The sequence below is a fragment of the Galendromus occidentalis genome, unplaced genomic scaffold, assembly GCF_000255335.2.
Source record: "Galendromus occidentalis unplaced genomic scaffold, Mocc_1.1 scf7180000077527, whole genome shotgun sequence".
NCBI lineage: Eukaryota > Metazoa > Arthropoda > Arachnida > Mesostigmata > Phytoseiidae > Galendromus > Galendromus occidentalis.
The window spans coordinates 59,308-82,112 of NW_003805515.1; the positions used below are offsets into that span (position 1 = coordinate 59,308).

Here is a 22,805-nt window from a genome sequence, read left to right on the forward strand (position 1 = left end):
GCATGGGAAAGTCGTTGTCGGGGATAACTTCCACCGCTCTGATTGTTAATCAGGGTCGCGATGAGTTTCAAACGCACTTCATCTTTCCCCGAGAATACACGCAGCTGAGGGTTGCTTGCGCGTATTTCGCCGAATTTCCGATCAAAAAAGAGGTTGAACGCTCAGCGGAAATAGTAAGATCGAGACGAGCCCGAGTGCCCGCGAGTGATTCCAGGCCCTTCCCTCTACCGTGAGGTAAGGATTCTCCGTGACTAATCGTGAGTCAAGAGTTGACTTCTGCTACCGATCAAGGTACACTGTACTTCCCCATCATTATTCCGGCACAGTGATAAAAGGCCTTCCCGAGTCGGATCGAAGGCTCTGCCGCTCCGCTTGACTCTGGACCGTCCAGGTAGGCGAGTCTCGGGATCTTCTTGATTTAGAATTTTTCCACGACTCCCGCTTTCAGCGATAGAACTCATTGTTCTAGACTAGACAGCCATAATGGTGAAATAGCGCTAGACACAGACACCGAATGAGAGAGATGATCCGAACGCTGTGCGCATGCGTCTCGCCCACCTTTCAGCCCTCCGACCAAAAAGGCTAGACGACGTCTTGGTGGTTGAGCCCAGCTTTATTATTGTGGCTTTGCTTGTCTGCGTGAGAAAATTATATTACTGTTCCATTCTGTATCGGAGCTGTTCTAGGACCCATCAAGATATTCGCCGTGACGATGTCTGGTGGAAAAGGAGGAGCCTGTAATGGGTGTGCGAACCTGCTGGATTTCAACAAAACCGCCAAAATCCGAAAGGTAAAATCAGCGCGGAGGAGCTCTACTCTCTTCTTCTCCATATAGTGGTGTTAGAAGTCTTGTTCCATGAGCAGCTGTATGATCACGGCTCGTTCACATAATTCCTAAACTTGCTTCGGAAGTAATCTGCGCGACCACAAGAGTTGTATCGCGCTTCTTCCTGCAGTGGTGAAAGTCAATCGGTGACGATTTCTCTTTTCTTCACCAAATCGGCTGTCTGGGTCGCGCGTGTCCACATACGGATTCGCGTGTAGGTTGACACTGTTCGAAGCGGATTATGAAAAGAGTTTCTTTTTACTTGAATGGATCGTGGAAGCTCTTCCGACATATGTTCGAAAAACCTTATTGTGAACGTCGAACCCATTCTGTTACGAGTTCACGGGAGCTATGACTCCGGGGAGACGAGTAGCTTCGCCAGAGATATAAAGTGAACTCCGCTAAATGGGAACACATCGTGCCGATTTTATCCGGCTAAGCGAAAGACCCGATTATCCGGAGCCTCAATCGATGGAGCCCAATTCATCGGGACTCTTCGGGAGCAATCCGATTGAGCGGAGGATCCCATCGACCGGAATTTCCGATGAGAGCGGAGTTCACTGTACGTATCTAGAGCTGCGAGTAAATGGACAACGCGAGCATCACGGGCGGCTTGGAGAAGAGTCAGCGAATGGAACTCGGAGAATTCTGCTTATACCTATCCGCTAATGGAAGCGCTTGGATACTTTCGAAAGTGGACTCGATCCGATTTTTGCTGATGTCGCTGCGGAAAATTCAGATGATCAGCGGACCTGCCCTGGCTTCCTCAGGGTCAGAGTTGATATATGAGACATCCGATATCAGTTGACACCGATCCGAAGCAGTCCCAACAATGACTCTATGAGGAGCTGCTGACGTCCGCACCAGAGTCATCGGAATTGGATTCCGGGCCCTGAGAGGGAGTCTGCCATGGCCTCTATGTTCTGTGCGACAGGATCCAGAGAATACGTGAATTTGAATCACCGGTAGAGGTGTCCAGAGCTCCCCATCCCGCTCCGAATATCTTACCTGCCCCAAAGCAGACGGTGATTGGGCAGGAGCTCTCTCTCGGGGCTCTGATAGCATCGTACGCTGCATGAAGGAAAAGGCCGCCCACCTCTCTGAGAACTCCTTAGCTCCGGGTCGGGAGCGTTGTCGAGGGTGAAGCTAAGTGGACTAGAAACATCGGACTAGAAATCCGATCGAAATGCATTGGGATGCACTCAGGGACGGTAGGCAGCATTTGAGCGACTTCTCGTAGTGATGAGAAATTGTTGATGTGTCCGTGATCCTCAACCGCACAATATTAGGCCAAATGGTCGATCTTCAGCTGAGTCTCAGATACCGACCCGAGATGAAATTGGCTTGGATGAATTTAGAGGATACTAATTAAGCTTGTGGCTTAGACAGCGATCCGGGTGGAATTGGCCCGCCGAGGCCTCTGCGCGACAAACAAGGGATTCGCTCCCTCAACGCGGGCCTTCCGCTGCGCCGGAGGAAAAAAATATTCGATCTGCGACTCTTCCGGCTCGTTCTGAGAGCTCCCGGCAATACGGAAACGAACATAAACATTCACGGAGTGCTTAGGAAACGAATGTGAAGCGGCGCTGGTCAGTGGTGAGAGCGATGAGTCATCGTGAAGAGCGTTGAGCAGCGCACCGATGCAACGATATCCTCTCCCGAAGATGACCGTGACAGGCATCGGCCTCGGACAGTATTCTGTATGACGGCGGGAGAACGTCGCTTGGAAATTTTCTTTCCAGACGCTGCTCCAAGGCTCGCGTTGAAAAGTGGATGTCCCCTCAAAGTTCGCAGGCACCAACCTCTGTTGACGGAAGGTGGTGCAAGCAAGCGTACATTCCGCCGCGTCAACAAAATCATCTGGGTTGATGAGTGATAGTGGTCCGATTCGGAGAATCACTCATTCGAAGATTTCGGGCGCCACTCTTCAAGAAAGAGAAAGCGTCTACTGGCTGTATCCAGTGGAGTCGAGGAGTATTGTTGGTGGCCAGTGGAAAGACCACCCAAACAAGGAATAACCCTGCCCTTCGAGAGTACTCCGAGAAACCGCTAGCGGCTGACGCTTCCAAAGGGGCTGTGCGTAATCCTGAACGAATCGAAAAACTAGTCGGATTGGAGCTAGTTCGCTTCAGGGAGCTCCAGCATCGATTAGTTTGACCATCACAGTGACAAAGCTCAGGATGATTGGAACCCTGAGACGTCGTTCACATGTTCGTATTCTCGCATTTCCTTTTCGTTTGTCCGCTATCTCACAGCACCCAGTGTAACACCTTCAGAGCGAGTCCCCGACGGTCCATTAATTCAATTTTGGTTCCCTCTCGGCTTCAGTTTGAGGTCAGGTGAAAACATGAGCTCGCGGTCACGATAAGCGCATACGAGTGTGAGCTTCTCTCTTTGTGGGCTCTAGTAAGTCGGGGGGGATATTCATTCTTGCTCCCGTGGAGCAACAAAAATCAGATTGGATCGGATCGCGCGGATGATCTCTCCCGGGACCAGAATCAGATCTGGTGGTCAGAAGTTCGACAGAGGATCCCCCTGCTAACACTAAGCTCTACCGAAAACACTTCATCCCGGAGCTTTCCCTGCAAGCCTATCCACAGTCCTACGTTATCGAAAAATGACTGTCTTCCTTGGATAAACGTCGACTGATATCCCTAAACGTGAATTCTGGATCCAAGGAATATACCGATCTGGATGCTGGAATTCGCGTCTCGAACGGCCGGCTCGCCGCTCCGGATGCGGCGACAGAACTGCACTGGTTACGGGATGCGCTGTCAACAGGAGAATCAAAGATCAACAAATCGTTTATGGAACGTTAAATCCTAATCTAACAGAGCACTCGTGCGGCTTACCTGTCGATTGACCGTTTGGTCACACCAAACAGACGAACCATCCCATCGAGTCACTCGGGGCATAACTTTCCCAGTGTACACTCGCTCCGGTCCATATTTAGAACTCGTCCATGAAGGAGTCAGTCGAGTCGATTCTAGCCGAGCTCGTGATGAACGATTCCTGGTCCTTTCCGCAGGTGATCGACGATGCTCGCGAGAAGGGATCCACGGAGATCGATCTCAAGGAAAAGAATATCCACCGCTTTGAAGAGATTCCAGGTTGGTGTGAGATTGGATAGGACTGGAGTAGGGATGAGTTGCCGCATGATCGCTCTGCAGTGAATTGACTCTTGAACGGGACTTTCGGCAGGAATCTTCAACATGGAATGGATTACGGGGCTATCCCTAGCCCACAACAACTTGAAAACGGTGCCAGCTTCTATATCGAACCTCTATAATTTGGAATACCTCAACATGTACAACAATCACCTGGAAGAGCTCCCTTCGACAATCAGCACTCTGCCGAAGCTGAAAATACTCATACTGGCGATGAACAGGTAGGGCTTCGACTTTTCCCAAGACGGATATTTTCGGGAGCTCGCATGTGTCTGTACAAAGGCCGCAATCGCGAGTCTGAAGCACGAATGATTCCGGGAGGCTGTCAATCGATGGAAGTACAGCGAATGTTCATGCTCTCCTCAGATTATCCGTTTTGCCCCGCGGATTCGGCGGCTTCGCCGTCCTGGAAGTCCTCGATTTGTCCTACAATAACTTGAATGAGGCATCGTTGCCGAATAACTTTTGGAGCATGACGACCTTGCGAGCCCTCTATCTGAGCGACAACGACTTCGAAACGATTCCTTCAGAGGTGAGTTCTCTCAGGATTGGACATCCCGCGGGTCGCGCTGCACCTCTGTTCTGTTCGAATTGGAATCTAAAACGTTTCTCTCCTCAAAGGTCGGAAACCTAACAGATATACAAATTCTCTCATTCCGTGAGAACGACGTCGTGAGTATTCCACGAGAAATCGGAAGTTTCGGCAGACTCCGTGAGCTTCATCTGCAGGGTACGTCTCGAGACAAGACTCAAGTTATTTCTTGGTGGGACGTCGGAAGGTTCTTTTTCCCTACGCAGAAATCGGCGAGAAACATAGCATTGTCTCAGAGATGGTGGATAAATTAAGCCTTGCCCCTCACCTCCAGGAAACCGATTGACCCTCATCCCTCCGGAGTTGGGTCAACTCGATTTGGTCACTCAGCGGTGTATAATCCGACTTGAGAACAATCCTTGGATACAGCCGATCGCGGATCAACTCGAAGTCGGGGTGAGTCCGAAGGCGGAACATCTTCCGCGAATTCGTTGGAATCGAGATCGGAGACCTTCCACCGCAATGGCAGCGACATTGTTATCCCTCTAACTCTCCGCTCGGAATTTCAGGTTTCACATGTGATTGATTTCATCCGCACCGATCAGTACCGCTACATTTACGAGAAGCAGCTCCAGCAAGGAACGACTGCTCCTCCCAAAACCAATGACAAATCAAAGAAAATCTCACGGAGAACAAGTTGAGCCCGGGAATGAGTTCCACATACATATGTTCCGAAAGTGCCTTCGTATTCAGCGTTGTCCTTCAATTTGTTGCACTCACTCTGGCATCACATCCACTGCTTGATTAAAACCGACTCACAAGACTGAGATGCCAAGGAAACGAGTCATTCAAGGCGCTAATTTCGGTGAGGGACCTGATTTTCTCCGGGAAGCCGAACTGTGCGTCCTGCTGTTATCCGAACCTATTTATGAACAGTGCCGCGCTGTATGTTCTATGGCGTCCGTTGTTCGAGGTGAATGGTTCTGTTCTTTGTATAGACGCAATGAGGTGTCTGAGACTCGCCATTGTTAATCCATTCTAACTGTAATTGTCGAGGAATTGAGAAGTAACGCAATCCATATCACAAACCATATCAGCTGGAGATGTTTATGGAGAACTTGATAGTTTAAGCATGTTAGCAAAATATGGGCAACATCAAGAGGAGAGGAATAAATCTCTGAGGATGCTGCGAGCGACAGCATGTGATCTATTATCTCTTCATCTTTCTCAATTTTTACTGCTAGCATGAGAGACAGAGTCGCGTGCCCCGTCAGACTCGCAGCTGACCATATTAGAAACACCCATGTTCCAAGTTCTGGTTCGATACCACTAGGACCGGCGAGAGCCGCTCCCAACCATAGATACAGCATATAATCATCTTCTGCTACCTTTGTTCAAAAATATTGCTTGCTCGCGGGACTCCGATCCCGAGTCGAGCATAACCTACGTATATTACAATATGAGACTTCATTCAGAATGAGAATCATCGACGTCTGTCAAATACTTTGTCGAGGATCAACAACTTCGTGTGAAGGAGGCACAAGGAGATCGAACACCTCACTGCAGCATCGTTCACAGCGACCGTATCCAAAATAATTTGCTCCCCATATATCAACCCTAACTTAACGTAGATCCATGCCAAGCTGTATGGATGATTCAGACTCCTGGGCGGATCTAGTCCCATTCCGACAACAATGATCAACGCGTAAGTACTGACATCTCATAAATTCGATAAGAGCATGGTGTGAACTGTCCTAGAGACTGCTGTTCTTGGCGTCCTGTCGAGCTTTGTCCAGGAGTTCCTTGGCTCCTTCTTTGAGCATTTCCGATGCGAGGTCTTCACCCAAGCGAATCGCCTGCTTCACGTCAGCGTCTTTGAGCTTTGAGCAATGTATACCCACGAGGCATTCACCCTGACCTCTGGAATAATGAATTCTCGCCTGAGAATCAGGAGCAGGTCTGGCACTACGCGAGCATTTTTCACCGAGGAACCGCAGCAATATCGACGGCCTGGGAACTCAATTATTGTTAGTGCTGGTAGCTCCCGCACTCACTTTTCACCACCGTCTTTGAAAAAAAGTTCCTTCGTTTTAATAATAGCTTGCTGTCCATCGAAGGCGAAAACTCCGCCTTCCAAATGGAGTGTGCGTCCTTCCATAGTCGAATAAACCCCCAACGGAACGCTGCAACCGCCTTCTAATGCTTTCATGAAGCTCCTTTCTGCCAGGCATCTGAAAACAGATACTGACTTTCATTCGGATCAAGCGAGGATCAGTGTTGAGCCAAGTAAGGGAGATTCGGCCTAAATGTCATACCTTAAGGCGGTGTCATTGTGGTTCAGGTCCCGGAGAAGTTCCGTTACAACAGCGTCGCTGGTGCGGCATTCGACAGCAATGGCACCTTGCCCGACGGCGTACAAACATTGATCAGGTGATAATTTCTCTGATATACGATCATTCCACCCCAAGCGTTTGAGACCAGCGACAGCGAGGACGAGGGCGTCATACACCTGGATGAGAAGTTGGTCATTTGCAGAGGCTTCGAGTATATGTGACTCTATGAACGTCAAATATGCCCAGTCTGTAGACAGAAAGTGCTCCATTTGACGTGAAAACGTGCGAGAGATCCCACCTTGTCATTATCGAGCTTCCGTAGGCGCGTGCTCAGGTTCCCTCGAACGGACTTGAATTCGAAATCAGAAAACTTCCGCCGTAATTGTGCGATGCGCCTCAAAGAGGATGTTCCGATCGTGGCCTGTAAGTCGAATATCGCAGATATCATCCGATTCGGGAGTTAAGGACTTGGCCGGCCTCAGCTAGAGCTGAGTGATTCGGGGAGGAAGTCGTTCGTACCCCATCATCAAGATCGGACAGACTCCTCGCTGTGCTGTTGGCCGGGAAAACGACCGCATCTTCCGGCTCCTCACGCTCGAGAATCGCGCCTGTCAACGATAACAGTCAACGGGATTGTGATTCATTCACTTGAACTAAAGGAATGATTATAGAATAATGAGTAATAATAGATCCTCCCCAGGAACGTGACATTCCTGTTCCAGTATCGAACGGAGCCTCACCGATCGAGAGTCCGTCTGGTAGAGTTGTCGGTAAATCCTTCAGGGAGTGAACAACCAGGTCGACCTCTTCTGCGGTGAGCGCGTTCTCCAACTCTCGGGTGAAGAGAGACTTTTCCCCTAATGGAGCATTCGGGAGGGAATTCCGTTAGACTAGAGGATATGAGCGCAATATTTGGACAGTCTGTCTCATGGCTGGCGCTGTTTCCTCATTGGAATCGCGTTGAGGAATCTTCCGGGAAGCGTTTCCCGTTCTATCGATGGTCCAGAAGGCTCAATGGGAGACGCTCCGGGGCAGGAGACATCACGGAAACGAGAGACTACGCGCCATAAATCAACAACTCTAGGATTCCGTCTTTCACGGATCCTAAGTATGTTCATGGCCCGAAAGAAGCCCTATATCGAAACAAGGACGATAAATTCACCAATTTTGGAGAGCGTTTTGTTGAGTATTTCATCCCCTTTCGTTTTCATGGAGACGATTTCCCATTCGTACGATGGATGGAGTTCTTTCAATTTCTCGACGACAAGCTCTGTCTGAGCCATGGCGAGGGCGGATTCACGAGTGCCAATCCTGAGTTTGAGACATGGTTTCGTCATCGCGAGGTTTCTGTGCCGCCTCAGATCTCGCGGATGAGCACTGAAAAAAAGGGAAATCAGAAAAAGCATCAGAGGCAGGTCTCCGCGGAAAGTGAACGTCTGAGCGAGAGACCACGCAAAAATCTCTGTGATTAGACAGATCTCTGGATCGCTTCCGAGCACTGATAGTGTCGATAGCATTGCCGCTCCCCACCGGCATCCAAGGAGGATATTCTCATCCTGCTAGAGGATCTGAATTAGAGCGAGGCGTGACGACGAGAGAGCCATGTTGTGAGCTCGATTCCCACACCGCTTCGAAAACCATGAATGATCCAGACAAGGTCCTGTCTCAGATCGTCAAGTTTCCTAGGTGGACACAACCGCTCTGCGGATACGTGGGCTGGATGGTGTTTACATCCGTTATCTGACTCGACAGATGTTCCTCGCGACACAGCGGACCCGAGATGAGCACGGGCTGGAAAACGCAATCGCCTGCGGATCCAGAGACACTCGAGCCCATCTGAACCTCGTTCCGGCCGCGAGCCGCCTCTCTGCTCCCCACAATTTCCTCGAGTGAGAATAGGGAGTATCGTAAAGCCTCGGCGAGTCTCCGGAAACGAGCGAATCCGGAGAACGAGTGAAGAAAATGAAAAATGGGCCTTGCCGGATTCGATCCGAGGCCCTCGCGGATTCGCGCATCGCGCGAACGTCGGTGAGGTTCTCAGGATGTTTGTGATCCGCTACTAGACCACGCATCCAGCAGCAGCTCTCCCTACAGATACGCGAGACTCTAAGGTTCAAAGCCGAGTGATGTGCACTGAGCTGATAGATATCAGCGGTCCTTCTCCGGCAGAGCCCCGCACGCTACAAGCTGCTGGGGTGCCGCGGGAAACTCCATTTCCGGAGTCGGACTGAGGATACGACAGACTGACAGGTACCTAGATGGATCACTGACTCCGTAGTAGGTGGTCGTTGCTGAAAACTGCAACGACAACGCGATGCATCTACGTAAGGGACCACGAATCGAACACTTCTTCTGCTCCCTGCTCCAGACGTTAGATCACGAAGAGCTAATCCTCTTCGAGAGGGAGACGCTAGAGAGGATGGAGAAGTTTCGAGTGCGGTGAATGGGAAGGGTATTTGGGAATCGCGGCGAGCGCGATTCCCATTGCGGCTGCTCCCAGCTAATCTGCTGCGCGTATTTTGCGAGGATTTGTCGAGAGCGCTCAGCTGCGATTTTTCTGTTTTCCTCATTCGTATGCCACGACTCGGAGTTCTCGCAGGCCATCATCTCCAACGAACCTTTTCCTCTTAGGGCGGCGGCTTTTATTTTTCATAAACAGGCACACATTTCTCGAGAGTCGCTTATCACAATCACTCGAACGGGATGCCCTCCAAACTCGGAGAAACCGGGTTTCGAGTAGAGACGTCTCTCGCCACTACCAGACACGTGTGTAATCAAAACCTAGACCGGGCCTGCTTACAGAGCCTGTGTCTCGGCGACTCGGCGATATATTCGGGGAGAGGGCAAACGTACCACAGCATGTAGCATACTGCTTGATTAGATCTCTAGGAGCCAATGGGATCCACGAAAAAACCTCAACTCCTTAGCTCCCTCGATGAGCGAGAAGGTGTGATTTGCGTCAGTAATGATTCTCTATCGGGACGCAGGCATTATTAGGTTCGGGATACGGACGCATCGTATTCGATGAGGCCATTCTTCAGAATATATCGGAGCACCGCTGTGCAAGCGGAAAACTAGCGTACGCAGATAAAGGCGGAACAGGTCCGACCGGTATCATTCGGAAACGATACAGGCGCCACGCCACGTTTAAGTTGTTACGCTTGTCAACGGATATACCGGTCGAGATTGCCTATCAATAAAATCCAAGCGACACATCTGAGTCACTTATCGTCCTGGATTTGCAAGGGGTCCATGCCCGAGGGTTTTTGCATTCCCTGCGAATCAGCAGCCCGGAATATTGACTCGGCAACACTCGATGCGGATCAGAGCTGACTTAGCGGAAAATGAAAATAATTCCGCCCATGATGTGTGCATGCATTCCACGTTCGAACGAAACTTCGCTGTACATGAATTTCCCCGAGTTCGAATGCGGCGCGGCCCTTGTCGAGCTTCATTGAGCTGTCATGCATCAACCGATGGGAATCAGGATTCTTGAGGAGTCCCTCGATGTGATTTCTCCATCCTTGGAGAACGATAATTAATCCATCGCAACATCGATGCTCCGCGCGGAAAGCAGCTGCGCGAAACACTTGCGTGTTCGTGGGTCTCCCACATGATCATTCGTGGGAGAGAGTTCGACCGACTCATTCGCGGCTATCTAAACAAGAAAAGCGAGTGACACGCTCGACGCTGTTTCTCCAGAACTACTACGGCATGCTTCGATTATTTTCCGCCTCGATGACTTTGGAGAATCGTAGCCGAAATGATCATGATTGTATCGTGAATTGCTCGGCAGGAAAATGACGGAAGTCTCTATCGGGCGTCGAGATTCATATACCCGTCTGGAGGAAAACCAAGATACACGGACATCCCGCTTAGATAAGACGCCGGTCGCACTAGATCCGAGCCTACGCGACATCCATGGAGAGCCAGCCATAGGCGCAGCTGCTCTCCCTGGCGAGAGTCTCTCGATGTCTTGCACCCGTCTCGACGGAGAAGGTGGATCCACATCGATGGAAGAGGCTAGCGAGATAAAAGCGTCGAAAGAGATCACGATCACGTCGGTCCTACAATAGGGAGGAAACCCCGAGTTCCCCGGTGAGGAACTCGCTCCATCCGCGTGGGCCCTCCTCGTGCCCGGTAGAGCGGACGATGAATTCGCCTCCGCGACGTGACACATTTGTTGTTGTTGTTGATGGCGAGGGTAACCAGATGGCGAGGGGTTCTCCGGCTGCCATCACAGCATCCAACGGACTGTGGCGGTTGAGTTTGTGTTTGTGCGGTGGCTTGTTTCACAATCAGTGAAACTTCAACTCGTTCCCCATGACAGATATGTAGGAACCGGTGACTATTTATTAAAGGTATGACTTCGGGCCAACCTAATTCCGTGCTCGAGCTTATAGTGACGGTGCAGGGCAACTCCTAGGTACACAATTCTGAGCTTCTCGTTTTGCGCCCACCCGATTGTGACTGATTGGGGACGAACATCCGGAAGACAACCCTCAGGAATTTGAAGGATTAGTCTATCGAAGCAGGAGCTGTCGGGGAAACACTATGGGGCCGTTGGAATCAGTTTTTCGCCGAACTCCGAGCTCGAACATGCCAGACATGTTGAATTGTGTCACCGGCGACGGTGCTCGGCGTAGAATGCCGGGAGGAACGATCTTCCTTCCAGAGATAAGGATTGAGGCATGCCGAGGCGATCAGATGAATTTCGAGGGAAATTATGTTCTTCCGGATTCACGTGCGGGCATGCGGACGCAAAGAGTTCATGGAAGTCCACTGAGTCTTCCTCGAGGACTCGAGCGTGGCTCAAGAAGAGCGAGAGCGAAAACGCGGGACTCGATATCCACAGCTGACGTAGACGGAGAGATGACGCGAGAGAACATTCTTTCCGAGAGGTTCCCCGATCTAAAACCTTGCCTTGAGTTGATTCTGACCGCCTTGCCGTGGATTTCCTTGCTTCGGACCGAAAAAATGGGATGAATCCGATCAGTACCGCAATTCACCTATCTACGCAATGGCCTGAATTGACTGCTTCTTTCGAAGTCTCTCACGACTATACTTTCTGTGCTTTTCTCATCCCATACAATACGGCTATGTCCACACTGCACACCAATCATCCTGAGCTTCGATTCCAAACGCGCCGCGAGGTTTCGCCGGATCGGCTTGATATATCTCTGTGCATTGGGCGGCGACCCCTGTTTCCCTGCCGTACGGGGATGATTGTCGGGGGGCTCGATCGGGAAAGTCGAAGGTCTGAGACTCCCTCCAAAAAATCCGCCGAATCTAGACGAAAATATGCGCCGCTGACGCAACAAAAAAATATATACATCCGGCTCGTCGTAAGATGTGCAGCTGACTTCTCCCATGGACACTGACCAAAGGAGAATATTTGCACGCCTCGATCCAGTGTCGACTGCTATGTACGATTCTTTATCGGTGGGGGTTCGTTTCGAATCGTCATGAGGTCTTACGGACTGTTTTCGTCGCAGATGCCGGCGGTGGCAAAGAGGTCTGCGCCTCTCAGAGGCAAACTAGTCTTCCTCGATACAAAGGCTCCAGTATTGAAACTACGGGAGCAGCTGGAGGTGTTAGGTGCTCGAGTGGAAACCTTCTTCAGCAAGGACATCTGGTGCGTCATCACCGACAAGCAGGTCGATGAAGCGAACAAGAGACTCTTGTCTCTAGCGGCTACTTCGACGAAAGTGAGTAGTAGCTATAGCCGGGATCGATCGGAGTATGGAACGAACGCGAGAGTCACATTCGTCATGGACATCCAGTTCCAGTTGAATTTGGTTCCTCGTGACGTGAATACAGTGGTTCCGGCGATCGATTAGAGTTCTACCCTTCTTTTAGCAACGGACACCATTCCTGAACCGGACGCAAGTTCTGTTGCAAGCCGCTCAGCAAAAGGAAGCGAGGAAGAAGGCCGATGAGTCGCAAACGGTCGTGCAAGAATGCAAACAATGGGACATCCCTATGCTGTCGATCAGAACGGCTTCGACGAGCGTATCGAAGTTGATGAAGAAATATCAGCCCGCGAACGAGCCCAGTTCCCTCAAAAGGGTGAGAGCACCAGTTTGACTTCATTCAAGGGAAGGAGAATGCGGGAAACTTGTAAACCTCTGTGAACAAACGATTGCTTGAATCATCTGCTTGATGAGCTTCTCTCCACGCAGTCATCGACGAGCAATACCCTGCGGAAAGTTGTAAGCGAGTCCCACCTTGGCAAATCAACGCGACTCGAAGGTCATGAAATACTCAAAATCGAAGACCGGCGCCAACAATATAAACCGCTCTACAAAATATTCAAGGTGAGAATTTGATTGTCTTTCAGTTAACGGGCTTTGAGCTCTTGATTCTCTCCTCTCAGAGCACGCGAACGGGAGCGGATTCTCCGCCGGAGATCGGGCGCAGACCTGCTGAAAATTCCGCGGCTGGAGCAGGACTTGAAGCAATGCTTCTGGGAATGCTTATGGGAAGTCGATATGGGGGCCTCGAGCCATGCGGACTCGAAGAGTTCGCCGACGTCCGCTCCGGACCGCTCTGAAATCTGACCCCTTTTCTCGAGACATGCACGATACGCACGAAGGGCCCCGAAGCTCGAGGGTCGGTCGTCGGGGTGCAGGTTCTTCGGGGATTTTACGTAAATCTGGCGATTACCGACAACACATTGGTCGCTGAGGGACATTTATTCCGCAGGAAGATACTTATCCCAGAGTCAGAGTTATGCAAACCCCATCGGGTCGAGGCGTACTCATCAGTCCGTTTGCTGAAGAAAAAGATCAGATAGCTCAGAGAGAGAGCTTAAGCGAGTCCAGGAGAAATCGAGTTGACACCGCTAAGGCGACAACAACAGTCGATTCAAGTACGTATCGATCTCGATTCCGATCCATGTTCTGAAAGTATTTGTCCCAGTCGTTTTTGAGACTTTCGCCCCAAAAGGCTCGATACTCTCCAAGTATCCACTCTGATCGATTCAAAGAGCGGCTGTGAATATTTTTCAGGACAAAAGTCGCGCAAAAGGAATGCGGAGTCGAAACAAGCGGAATCGAAGTCGAAGTATTGTGAAATCTGTCATGAATATTTCTCGAACCTCAGAAGTCATCTGAGCTCTCCGGGTCATGTTCGCGCCTCGTCGGATTCTTCTAGGGACCTACAGAAATTCATCGGGGAATTCCAGAACGATTTTCTCGAGGTGATGGTTGCAGCCGATTTGATGAATTCATCACCACATGTATTTTCTATAACTCCATCAACCCGTTCCCGAAAGAGCTCGACTCGAATAATGAATCGTTTCCTCCGCGATTTCCAGAACTCTGACAGTTTGACGGGCGGATCACCAAAGAATACAAGAACCGTGCTTAGGCTGGAAGTCAGTCCCAGTGTCGAAGTGTGAGACATCTTCATGGAGCTTTTTGCCAAAGCAGACTTGAGAATCGCAATTCATATTTGTTGCTAGGAATAACGCACGCATAATGCTGGACTTTCCGCGTCGCAAGTCATGCCCGCGGTCGCTTCAGTATCAAGCTCTTCTGGGCCAGCCGCGGTTGCGTAAACACCTGAGGGGTCCGGAATCATCTTATCACAAAAAGCCGTCGTTAGGTTCACGAGGTGGAAACTGTTACTGAGTGACCGAGGACTCCTGGGCTACCCAGAGATCGAAGGTTGCGCTTCGTCAATTTCAGGTCGCTCAAGTTTCGTCTGTGGAATCGCGAGACATCAGATTCATCATGTTGTAAATATTCAGAGTAACTCAATAAAAAGAGTTAATGATGTGAGAGGCAGACCAATCGTTGCGCTGAAACGGAATCGGGGGGTTCTCTTGGAAGTCGCTCGATCGGGGTGTGGGACACGCATAGCAGTGAGGACAAGATATCGCTTCCTTCGAATGCTATCATCCTTTTGATTTTTTCACTCAGTTGCCTCCCCACAGGAGTCAAGCGCGGTTGTCAGATTTATCTGCGCCGGTATTCGTCTCTGAAACCGAGATCAAACCGTATCTCTTCCCCCTGAGCCGGTAGAGATCCTCGCAGTTCGGAGATCGCGTCGGCGACGTGATTCATGCTGAGGCATAGCCCAAATAACGATCTGTCTCGCCCAGAGCTCGGAGCTGGCCCGATCTCAATGCTTTCAAGAACACCAATACTCCGCCGAACGTTCCCGACACTTCTCACGACGCCCAATGTCTGCGCAAAGCTGTTCCGGGACAAAGGCTGAAGAGGTGGCAAAATATGGACGTCTCCGAGCATGGTACATCCCTCCGCATCGCCGCTGCTCTCCCATGGAGATCTTTCCAGGGGTGTCAGATATGCCGACGTGCCGCCCCGCTCTCCTGTGCTGTATCGTGAGCACGGTAATAAGCCGTAGGGTCGCGCCGGATGCACCCGACCTTCGGGGCGCGTGCTTCAATTTTTCCACGAAAAACTTCGCGATCGCTCCCGAAAATCTCGCCGTGCGCACGAAAATTCAAAAAAGCGCGCCTCCTCGTCGGACAGCTGTCCCATCGTCGTCCATACGACTTTGTGACCGCCTTAGCTGTGGCACTGATAAGAAGTCTGTGTTTTTCCCTAACACCCCCGTGGAAGGCCGCGCTGTGCGGCGAATTCATGCTAGGGTGCTCCTCCGGCGATTTCCGATTGCTTCCAGCATCACGAGAATCTTCGAATCACCGCTGAATTCGCGCGCTCGCAGATTTTCATTCCGCCGTCCGTACTCTGTGGCTCCGACTTGGTGGGTGATGTGTGGTACGTTCGAGCCCCGAAACCAGTCACACACTCTGTTGCCAAATCGGGAGGACGTTAGTGACTGAATTTTTTTGTTTTCCGGCCATTCATCCGAGGAATCGCTGCTTGACACGCTTCCAGGCTCGTCATGGAAGCTGAGAAGGTGAGAAAAGTACGATAGTTGTCCCCGAACCCCTCGTTCGGCCAACGCACTAAAATATTAGAAATGGCGCGGTCAAACCGTTGTGAGATTGAAGACACAACAGATGTCAGCGAGCTTTGCAGCCCCGCTGCGATGTCAAGAATCGGTAGCAGGAGGTACTTTGGGTGTTCCCAGAAAGGATTGTACGAAATCACAATGTCACGCTGGCTCCGAGCCAGCGTGGGATCAAGAGGGACACCATTCTGACTCGTCACTTGGAAGACGTCTTCGATTTAGCTGACTGTCCTCTGTCGCTCTAGGCGATCCCCGCGTGGGAGCTCCGCGCGATTGCAGAAGCTGAGAAATCGCAACGCGCGTGTTGATTGTACAGATCCTGATTCTGGATTGGTCCGCTCCCGTCCGTTACGGGCAGGGTCAGAGCAACTGCGCTATTTTCGGAAGAAATCCTTGGGCCATCTCCATGCTCTGCCGTTCGTAGCTTGGCACGGCACAAGTTTTCCTTCCAACGTCTCGTTGTGCTGTAAACCGGCGGGGTACTTGTAAAAAGGCTCCGCACTTCAACGTTTCTTGAGTAGCGAATTCGTTCTGAAGCGCTATCTGGAAGCTTCTGGCAAATACTTTGGCAGCGAATATCATCGATCCATAAGCGCAAATCCAGGAAATAGATTAGATGCTTTCACATGTTGGCAAATAATCGTCGACTAGCGGAACTTGGCTGGATATCGAGAGACCGGCAATCGAAATCGATGCCGGCGTCGCGCGTCATTGGCGCTATATGAAGACGGTAATCGGACTTGGAACTCTGTTCAGACTCGATTGACTCTTTGACCCCCGATACGTATCGATGCGGAATTTGACACTGCGAAGACGTCGGCGTGCTAGGTTCAGTGGCGTGCACAAGTCTGAAATATTCATGAGGGATGGCTGTTGTGCCCGATTCAGGTGCTTTCGAGGAGCTCTCTTCAGGCCTTTCTTCTGTGTCGGCAAAGGCCGAACTCCCCTCCATCGATGCTGGCCACGTACGAGATAGCGGCGGAGGACGAGGGACGTCATTGTAGTTGAGGAGTCTGGCGCCCGTGGGCGTCCGAGGACTGCTGGGGAACTCTTCGGGGGGTTCAATGGGGCGCAATCGGAGTTTTCTGCGATGAAATTAACGCATTCATAACGTTCAACAGACGAACCTCGTCGACGCTGAGAAGCGTGAGGAAGCGAAGCTCATGCAGAAGTATCCTCAGCACATAAAACCGTCGAGCTTCCTACAGAAGAAACTCAATCGAGGGGTAGGTCATCGGAGCTTAACTATTCTGTGGATGGCTGGATCCACCCCTTCATTCATCCTATCATTGAGCCATCCCGGTGAATTTCAATCCTCATTCTAATCCAATTTCAGCAAAAATATTTCGACAGCGGGGACTATAATATGCAGAAGCAAGCCGGGGGTCGGAACCGACTGCTTGCGCACCCATCGCCCTTGGCACCGACACCTCAGTCGCCACAAGCTTCTCCGGTAAGTGAATCGTCATCACCCGGGCAGGATTCTTGGAGTCTATCGCCGATTAGTGTTAGATGAAGTTGAAGGCTTCTCCGCCTCAGCTGCATCCAACTTTTTGTTCATCAGAAATATCTTCCGTAAGGAAAATATGTCTCCGACGCATACCGTCATTCTCTGAACAACATGAAAGAATATGGTTACTCATTCCCTCCCTCTAGGCGGCACCGACTTTCCCGATACCAACGGTGGATAGCATTCATCTGCAGCAACGCAAGGCCTCAATTTCTCAGAGCAAACTGGCCGAGGAATCGGCTACACCCCACGTTCCCTTAGCCACACAAAACGAGCAGCTAGAGCAGAGCGCCGCTGCCGAATAAACATCTGCACATTTTATTCCTCCGCACCCGTTCTCCTTGCTCTGCCCGTCCCCGACGAAGTCAAAGACACTTTCTTCATTCGTCATCGTTGGATAGACTGTCGAGAGATTCCGTAGTCCACTCGAACAAATATGACAATGACTCGACCAAATCCCGATACCCCTTCCCCCGTCGAACCTGCATGCAAGCCTTGCACTCGAATCCGACGAGATGAGGTCCTGTGAGCTGCTGCGCGTTTCAATCAGACGACGAGATGATCCGATGGGATATGTGCCTCGACGGCACCCATGATGATGATGACGATGGCCGTGGAGTGTGAGGCCGTGGAGTGTGAGGCCGTGAATAGCGCCGGAGACGTAGACAGGGGCTGGCTCTGTTCCGTTAGAAAACATTCCAAAGTTCAGACCACATTTTCTGACGCAGCTCTGCCGTCCGTGTATTCGTCCCGGTGCGGTCGGACCAATAAAGTTCGAAGTCGACGTGAAAGAGACGGCAAGGGGAGAAAGCTCGTTAGAAGTCTTGCAGTTATTCATCGATCCATCCATATTTGGTGTGTAAATGTAAATAAATACTACAAAGGTGATCACCATTGTCATTGAGGAGGATGTTGCTCACTAAATGAGTCAGACTGTAATAAATGAATATTAAGTGATCAATCGCTTATTTCATTTCTCTCCATCTCGACCGGTTCAGAGTTTTCGCTCGGAGCTCGCATCTCCCACGCTTCGGAGCATATCCTCTAGGTTCAGGGCATAGGCTCACCGAGCGCTAGCCAGAAAGATCGTAGTCGATTATGGTGATACAATTCGGCCGCCATGCCGTATGGTTGAGGATTTCAGCTGGACGTGAGCTATGAATCCGACACGAGAAACTCTCATTCCATGAAGATCACACGAATGACTAATGATCCTGAGGTTCACGAGCCATCTCGATAAACATATATTCTCGAATCCTTCACCTTCACGCTCCACCGTACAAAGGGCGATTGAACGGGTCTGCACGAAACGCTTCGAAAGAAGTCCGAAAGTTTCCTTATCGATAGTCCAGCCTACCAAGAACCTAAACAAAGGCAGAATTCGCACCTCTAATCGAATGATGCGATGTTTAGCGAGAAGATCAGCCTCCGAGCAGAGGGTCTCTGGAGCGATACAGCAATGAGATCTTCCCGCAGCATGATGGAATCGCTTGTGGAGCTTGCTTCCGCTCGGTCCTGATTTCATCGATTGTTTCTCCGCATGTTTCCGATAGAGCCAAACCTCAATTTACGATTGTATCCGTGCGTGGGGAGTCTACCGAGATCGAGACTTGTGTGAATCGAATCGAGGCTCGTAATCGAAAGGCTGGTACGTATTAGAGATAACAAGCATGTTATCCTCTCAGACAGAAGAGTGATCGCGAGAATTACATCATGTGGTCAGATAATATCCTAGATTCATCATCATATGATGAGGATATACTTCGGTTCACTAGATCGAAATCTAGTTTGATCGTGATTGCCCGCGGGAAGCGCTCGGAAGCCCCACGGAGGATCACCCGGATCGACCAGTGATTTGCGGGGCAGATGCATCGCTTGGGCAGCTGACGGAATCCTCCGACTGCAACAGCGAGCTCCTCGCTCGTACGACTGGAACGTCGAGGGTCTTCATATGACGAATGCGTCTTGAAGTCAGCCCGGGCCTTCCTGCGGCTTCAGGAGGAGTGATAGGGGACAGGTAGTGATTTGGGACTTTTATTCACTAAACCCACTCTCTCTCGAAGCGGGTTCATGGTTTTCATTGATTTACACGATCCAGCAATACAATCCAATAAAGAAGATTCACACGATCAAGCATACCCCTTTGAATTCGGGGGCGGTTCCTCAGCACAGGTTTGTTCACGCGAAATTGGCACTTCCGATTCTCTATCGAAGCTGGCTGCTTTCTGCCGAATGGTCGACTATCGATGACTAATGGGGTTGTTTACAGACGAGATCTGACTCATCGAATGGTGTTCACTCGATTATCAAGCTTCCGACTCCGACTGTCGATCTCTGTCGGGGCAGCAAAGACTTCCAGCTCTATAAATCCGGATCTCTGAGGAAGAGCTGCCCGCGAGTTTTCGCCTCCGAGAAATTAAAAAAGAAATTCCTCATTTAGAGGAAGCCCGGAGGACGAAGTTCAGGACCCATTCCTCCCAGCTGAGGGTGAAGGAAATCAGAAAGCATTAATTCTGAGCCTGATATTCTCAATGAAGCTCAAGACCTACTTGAGTCAGGATGAGCAAGAAATCGTAAGTGGAGATCTATCTACAATGGACCGCCCGGAAGCGGAGACGAATGTAACCTAAACTTGGAGTGAGGATTTCAGCGACGTGTGACATCGGCCATCTCTGACACTCTGGCGTCGCATCGAGACTCTCGTCTGACGCGGGGTATCAGGAACACTGGGGAGATGGGCCGTACCTCCCATGAATATGAGGCTCAATGGCAGGGGGGATAAGATCGAGATCCACACCCCAGATGTCGGCATGCGGTCAGCCCCGAACTCCGATTTTCGGTCATGTGGGACTTGGAGAATTCAAGAGTTGCGAGAAAGAATTTTCGCTGCTGTTGCACCAGCCCTCTTGAACATATAGATAGTAGTAGATACATATTTCACTCTATATGATCATGAGTATGATTCGTGTGTAGGGACATTGATCTATTGCCCTATTCCCCGATATCGGAAATGCAAACGAGGACTGATCCGCCCCACGCAGAATCGGGAGTTCCGGATCGCCACCGTGGACGGCATCCAGAATCGTCGAAGATGCAAAGCTCTCCTAAGCGCTGCGATTCTCGACTAGGGGCCGAACCCGTCCAATCGTCAACTTTTGAAGGGAACGCACATCGATGTTCTCATATCGAACCTCGAATTCAGGTCCTTAGCATCGACGCCGACGTCAACACTCTCAGAGATGAGGGCCCTGAACCGCGTCAACAAGTGTTCCGAAAGATAGGGAACATAAGGTTTTCCGTTTTCCCCGCTTAATGTAAGTCCGGAACGAGATACTTCCTTCATCTCTCACTGAGCTCCGATAGCCGCCGGCGGTTTCCCCGGAGGGTGATTATCGGGCCATGCGTTAAAGATAGGAGTAGTGAGACTATGGCCTGCCTCCTGGAGCGTCAGCGCGATATCCTCGCCTCCATACTCTAACCATATTTGCTGATCTGATAGGAATCGCTGGAAAGCCGCGAGATATTATTGAAGCGTCATCTGCCGCTGATTCTCGGAGATTCGGACGTTCAATCTATGTGCTTCCGAAACCTTCGGGCCTCCCGATCTCGCTCACGCATGCTGCATCGTGTTCCAAGCCTTGCGCAAACCAATTTTTTCAGCTCCGACCAGGTCGCAATCGATTATTATCTATCGGGTCTTGGGCTCGTTGATGTTCGATTGACTAGTGCGGGTTAGTCCCCATAAGATGCTACTGACATCCAGCCTCCCAACGATCAGCAAACCGTGGGTTGATTTTACAGAATCCACGGATAGCTTTGAGGTCCGTGGTTCGAGCTTTGTGAGCCCACCTATGCAGGTGAAGAAGAGCCAAGGAAAATCGGTATTTCTGGAGTTCGAGCTGTATCTACTCGGTCGACAATCGCGCAATTGCTAAGGCGTATGGTTCGACATGAAAGCCTACCGAGCGCTCAACTGGGATACATGCGCGTATTGCCCGGAGCCGCGTCAGGATCGCGATAGTTGATCACAACCTTCCGATCCTATCGATTCGAGTGATTCTCAACCCTCGATTCCCGTCTACACTCGAGAGCCGACAAAGAAAATACGTTCGTGCGTCCGACCTACACTCGCACACCATGTGCTCGAGCTCAAAAGCTCTTGGGCACACAGATGGACCGCACGACGGGGGAGGGTTCGTACTTTGTAGAATCAACTAACGAGCCTTGTAAGATGAATAGATATCGACGCCAGCTGAGCATGCGTTCTAGCGGAAATCGCGTTCACGGTTTTAGGATCGCCGCTCGGAGCGCACTGCTGAAGCCGGGGCGGACTGCTTCCTCGAAATGACGCGACGCTTGATCGCTCATTTTTCACTCTTTCGTTCATCCAAGAATCGCACGGTCATCGCTCTCCGTCGGACGAGGCGTTTTCGGAGTGGTAGATGGTTTCTGCTCTGGAGCAATAGTTGATCAGCGTCTAGCTTTTCTGACCAATGCGCACTTAGTCCGAACCCAAGCACAGTGCCGTAGCTAGGGAGGCAAACCAGGCTTCTTGACCTGGGCGCAGGTTCCGGGAGGCGCAGTCTTCGACTGTTGCGACTAGAAGAATGGTCATTCCTGAAGTCGATTCCCGTCAAGCGACGCGACGCTGCTTAAATCGAATGGGTTTAGGAAAATACGGATACTCATGTGAAGAGAGCGCCAACTTGGTCAAGCAATGTTCGGTGGGGCCGAGGAAGCTCCCGATAAGGCGGCATATCTCAAATCCGCCCAGGGCGCCACACCAGCTGGCTTCACCACTGCCTATGCCATAAAAATGATCGTAGCTCATCCTCGACAATTCTAATGGTGATTGATGATTCTGGATAATTGAGTTGAGATAATAAGTTATTTGAAATCATAAGGGAAGGAAGAGAAACTCAATTCGTTCCGGGGAGTTCTCGTTCATTCTTCTCGTAGGTTGACTCTGGGTCGGATTGTGGCACTTCCTGATCACATCGATGGGGATTGTGGATGACATAACATGCGGAGAATGAGATACATGTGAAGAGAGTCCACAATCTCATTCAGGTGGTCCGCAAATGATTCTTGGGGGGCTTACTCCGAATCTGTGTTGGTCTGGATTAGTAGACGGAACCGTGCTAGACAAAATCTACTGAATAAATGATTCGCAGTCTCACATTGGGTGCCTCCGGATGGTGGGAGAAGCCCCCTCCATAAATTCTGTCAATGAGGATCCTGATCGTGGCCTCGATGAATAATTTTTCCTCCGGCTGTAATCGTAGGGAAACCTCACGGAGGGGCATTTTCTTCCTTGAGCTCATTTCTCACGAAAGGAGATCACGCTCTGGAATCGTTCTGATGCCTCAGATGCCGCATAGGATCCGGTTTTCGGTCCGGCTCGAGCTACGAATGGAATCAATGAAGACGAGAGCAATCCCGCGTTTCGCCCACGCAGTGCATCCTTTCGGTAGTGAAGGGTGAACCCCTA

At 50.7% G+C, this 22,805-nt stretch overlaps 4 protein-coding genes across 4 annotated transcripts; 3 read left to right on the forward strand and 1 right to left on the reverse strand.

Annotated features, from left to right (window-relative positions):
- The first annotated feature begins 332 nt into the window (after nt 1-332).
- On the forward strand, nt 333-6,132 carry LOC100903958 (ras suppressor protein 1). The gene is made up of 8 exons (XM_018641286.2): nt 333-391; nt 678-790; nt 3,855-3,936; nt 4,028-4,214; nt 4,360-4,525; nt 4,615-4,723; nt 4,860-4,981; nt 5,095-6,132. Exons 2-8 carry the CDS (start codon nt 713-715, stop codon nt 5,224-5,226), a joined length of 876 nt encoding a protein of 291 aa, XP_018496802.1. The 5' UTR covers nt 333-391; nt 678-712; the 3' UTR covers nt 5,227-6,132.
- Hmbs (porphobilinogen deaminase-like protein l(3)02640) lies at nt 6,089-9,641 on the reverse strand. Its single transcript, XM_003747980.2, has 8 exons — nt 9,477-9,641; nt 8,021-8,235; nt 7,599-7,715; nt 7,378-7,466; nt 7,157-7,279; nt 6,841-7,034; nt 6,580-6,756; nt 6,089-6,445 (listed from the first exon to the last, which is right to left on the reverse strand). The coding sequence occupies exons 1-8, from the start codon at nt 9,509-9,511 to the stop codon at nt 6,280-6,282; spliced, it is 1,116 nt and encodes a 371-aa protein (XP_003748028.1). The 5' UTR covers nt 9,512-9,641; the 3' UTR covers nt 6,089-6,279.
- Nucleotides 9,642-11,118: 1,477 nt separating this feature from the next.
- Nucleotides 11,119-14,638, forward strand: LOC100904246 (protein DBF4 homolog A). The gene is made up of 7 exons (XM_003747981.1): nt 11,119-11,219; nt 12,354-12,566; nt 12,718-12,927; nt 13,041-13,175; nt 13,564-13,729; nt 13,869-14,059; nt 14,177-14,638. Exons 2-7 carry the CDS (start codon nt 12,354-12,356, stop codon nt 14,258-14,260), a joined length of 999 nt encoding a protein of 332 aa, XP_003748029.1. The 5' UTR covers nt 11,119-11,219; the 3' UTR covers nt 14,261-14,638.
- A 990-nt stretch (nt 14,639-15,628) lies between these two features.
- On the forward strand, nt 15,629-18,159 carry endos (endosulfine alpha). The gene is made up of 4 exons (XM_003747982.2): nt 15,629-15,750; nt 16,926-17,030; nt 17,141-17,257; nt 17,461-18,159. The coding sequence occupies exons 1-4, from the start codon at nt 15,736-15,738 to the stop codon at nt 17,617-17,619; spliced, it is 396 nt and encodes a 131-aa protein (XP_003748030.1). The 5' UTR covers nt 15,629-15,735; the 3' UTR covers nt 17,620-18,159.
- The last annotated feature ends 4,646 nt before the right edge of the window (nt 18,160-22,805 follow it).